Source organism: Propithecus coquereli, unplaced genomic scaffold (genome assembly GCF_000956105.1).
Source record: "Propithecus coquereli isolate 6110/MARCELLA unplaced genomic scaffold, Pcoq_1.0 Scaffold175, whole genome shotgun sequence".
NCBI lineage: Eukaryota > Metazoa > Chordata > Mammalia > Primates > Indriidae > Propithecus > Propithecus coquereli.
The window spans coordinates 2,513,451-2,516,258 of record NW_012142190.1 but is presented as its reverse complement, the minus strand read 5'-3'; the positions used below and the strand labels follow the sequence as shown (position 1 = coordinate 2,516,258).

Sequence of the window (2,808 nt, the reverse complement as noted above, 5' to 3'; positions counted from 1 at the left end):
TTTTTTTTTCTCTTTTCCTTAACCTAATAACAAAAACTGGTGAAAGGGATACTCTGATTTGAAAGGTAAGCAGAGACCCACCTTTGCCCTTGCCCCATCTCTCTCAAGCATCTGCAAGTACTTCAGAAGAAAATTTGTATAATCGGTGTACTACATTTTTTTAGGTACTTTCCATCTAAGGGATTCTATGAAATGTGGTGTTAAATACTTTTTTCCTGAAGAGTATCTTAGTTAAAATGTTGCCCTAGAAGGTAGTCAGAAGAATTACGGCTAGAAGAGTGCAGGTCAGTGCTGTAAGAAACTTCAATACTTGAGCTGTTTTTGCTCTTAGGAAAATCAAAGGCCTTTGCCAAGAAGTGTTTTTGTAATCTTGACAGGTCTTCTGAATTAAAAAGTACTCCATCGTGTATTAATGCTTGAACTTGGTGAATAGCAGAACTGAAGAGTAGTGGCATATGTTACAATTAGCTCTGTATTATCTTTAAGTTCCTGTAGTCTTTACCTGTAGTTTAATTATATTTAACATTAAATGCTGGTTTAGCATTGTAATTTTCTAATGTTGGTAGAAATTTATGACTAGTTTGGAAGCAGTGTTTCATCCACTTAAACGTTTCTGTTAGATTTAAGTAACTTTCAATATGTCTTATGAAAATCCTGGTTAATTTTTATTTCTGATTAAAATTTGGTTACAGTAAAAATTACTTTGATACTATAATTTTAGGACAATCTTTTCAGAAGTAAATACTGTTTCTGAAAGTTGAGGAACTTATTAGAAACTAAGTCTGTAGTTAACTTGTTTTGTGACTTGGCTAGGCACCTACTTAGCTGGACTGTTGAGACTTTATTGTAAGTGGTTTGTGAGGAATTTGTAAATATTTTTTGTGTTCTAGGTAGGTAAGTTAAAATTTTTCTTTCTTCTTTGTAGGTTCCCTCCTTCTTCACAGATGCTGAGAGGCGATCCGTATTAGATGCTGCACAGATTGTTGGCCTAAACTGTTTAAGACTTATGAATGACATGACAGCTGGTAAGCAAAAAATGTTTGTGTAGAGGTGAATATATTATCAAAACTAGACTTAAGGTACTCTGGGTGTTAGTACTTTCATGTAGATATGGACGGTGGTGAAATTAGAGAAAAATTTTGAATCTCAAACTTCTTTTGCAGCAAATAACTCATGCAAACAATACGGTGTCTAACTTCAAGAGATTTCATGGTCGAGCATTCAGTGACCCCTTCATTCAAAAGGAGAAGGACAACTTAAGTTATGATTTGGTTCCACTGAAAAATGGTGGAGTTGGAGTAAAGGTAATATAATTGAGCCAACCTGAGGTTTCTTAATAGGAGACTGTTTAATTCATCTATAGAGAAAGTACTAATTTATTAAATACTTAAATTTCTTAATTGGACAAGTGGTCTTTTTGTTTCTCTTTCATCTGGCTCCTTTTAAAGTGTAATAGATACATGCTAAATTGTCTTTGGAAGTAATTAAAGTAGTATATACTGCTATAACTTGTGTTTCTTCTAACTTCTTGGCAATTGTAAAATTTAGATTTATTTGATGTTTAAAAAAAAAAATCTACATTGTGTTCATGTATCAAACAAAAGCCTGTTTCAAGACAGTCCAGTTGTTAATTGTTTGGAGAGCGATAGTGTAATACAACCAGAAATATTTTTTTAAACTTGCAGAGACATTTTTGTCTTGTATTCAACACATAATAATATTTATTCCAGTGATTCATCTCTTCACATAATAATATTTATCCCAGTGATTCATCTCTTCAGTTAGAGTAGAAATTTTCTACCTTCTGTGTTTTGAGTAGGACTTTGGATGAGGGAAAATCTGCCCTAGCTTTTACCTCTCCCCTTCATCTATAGGTAAAAGTTCTTTCTTCCTTTTTTTCCCTTTGTTTTCCTTTCCTTCTTTTCTTCTTCCTCTCTTTCTTCTTTCCAGAACAACTATAACAGTAGAGATTTTGTGGAAGAGAATATGTGCTAATATTTGGAAGTTAATGTTAGCGTGTAGCTTAAATACTACAATGTTTAAAATGTTTTTTTCCTTCAATATAGGTAATGTACATGGATGAAGAACATCTGTTTAGTGTGGAGCAGATAACAGCCATGTTGTTGACTAAGCTAAAGGAAACTGCTGAAAACAACCTCAAGAAACCAGTAACAGATTGTGTTATTTCAGTAAGTATAATTCAGCAAGCCAATGTGTTTTATTTTAATTTGCCTTCTTTATATTACTTTTAAATATCAAATGTGGGAAAGCTGTTCTTTTACTAGAGATCAAAATTCTTTTGGACGGTATTAACAAGGTGTTCCAGAGCATTTCAAAGTAGGTTTAAGTGGTATTTTTAGCCAGAAGCTGCAGAGGTTCTTGACTGGAGGTATCAGAATCTCCTGTGGGACTTTTTTGAAAATACAAATTGACTGGTAGCATCTGTAGATATTCTAATGCAATTAGTTGCTATACTGTCAGACAACTTGTGGGAGCTTTTTCATGGGTGAAAGAATTCCACCCTCAGTTGAGAAAGCAGTGTGTTAGGAGTTTTAAAACCTAGCCTATTAGTGACAAAACCTAGATTTTTAGTACTGACAAGCCACTAACTTCAGTGGACAGTTGCTAGTTATATTATCAAGGAATACTTGGAATGGACAAGTTATCTTTTATTCCGACATCAAAAAGGTAGTTATGAATTCTTTCCCAAATGTCCTGGGTCACTTTTGATCTCCTGTAGGTCGTGCTCTTGTACTTAACTACAGCATGGTCTCTGCATTAAAGAGTGAACAGTGTGGCCTGCCCAGA

General features: G+C 33.9%; 1 protein-coding gene across 1 annotated transcript in view; it reads left to right on the top strand.

Moving 5' to 3' along the window:
* Positions 1–2,808, top strand: part of HSPH1 (heat shock 105kDa/110kDa protein 1) — a 28,522-nt gene that overhangs the window by 7,009 nt on the left and 18,705 nt on the right. The window contains exon 4 of the mRNA XM_012642123.1: positions 2,067–2,193. Coding sequence (XP_012497577.1) covers positions 2,067–2,193 — 127 coding nt within the window. The remainder of the gene's footprint in view (positions 1–2,066; positions 2,194–2,808) is intronic.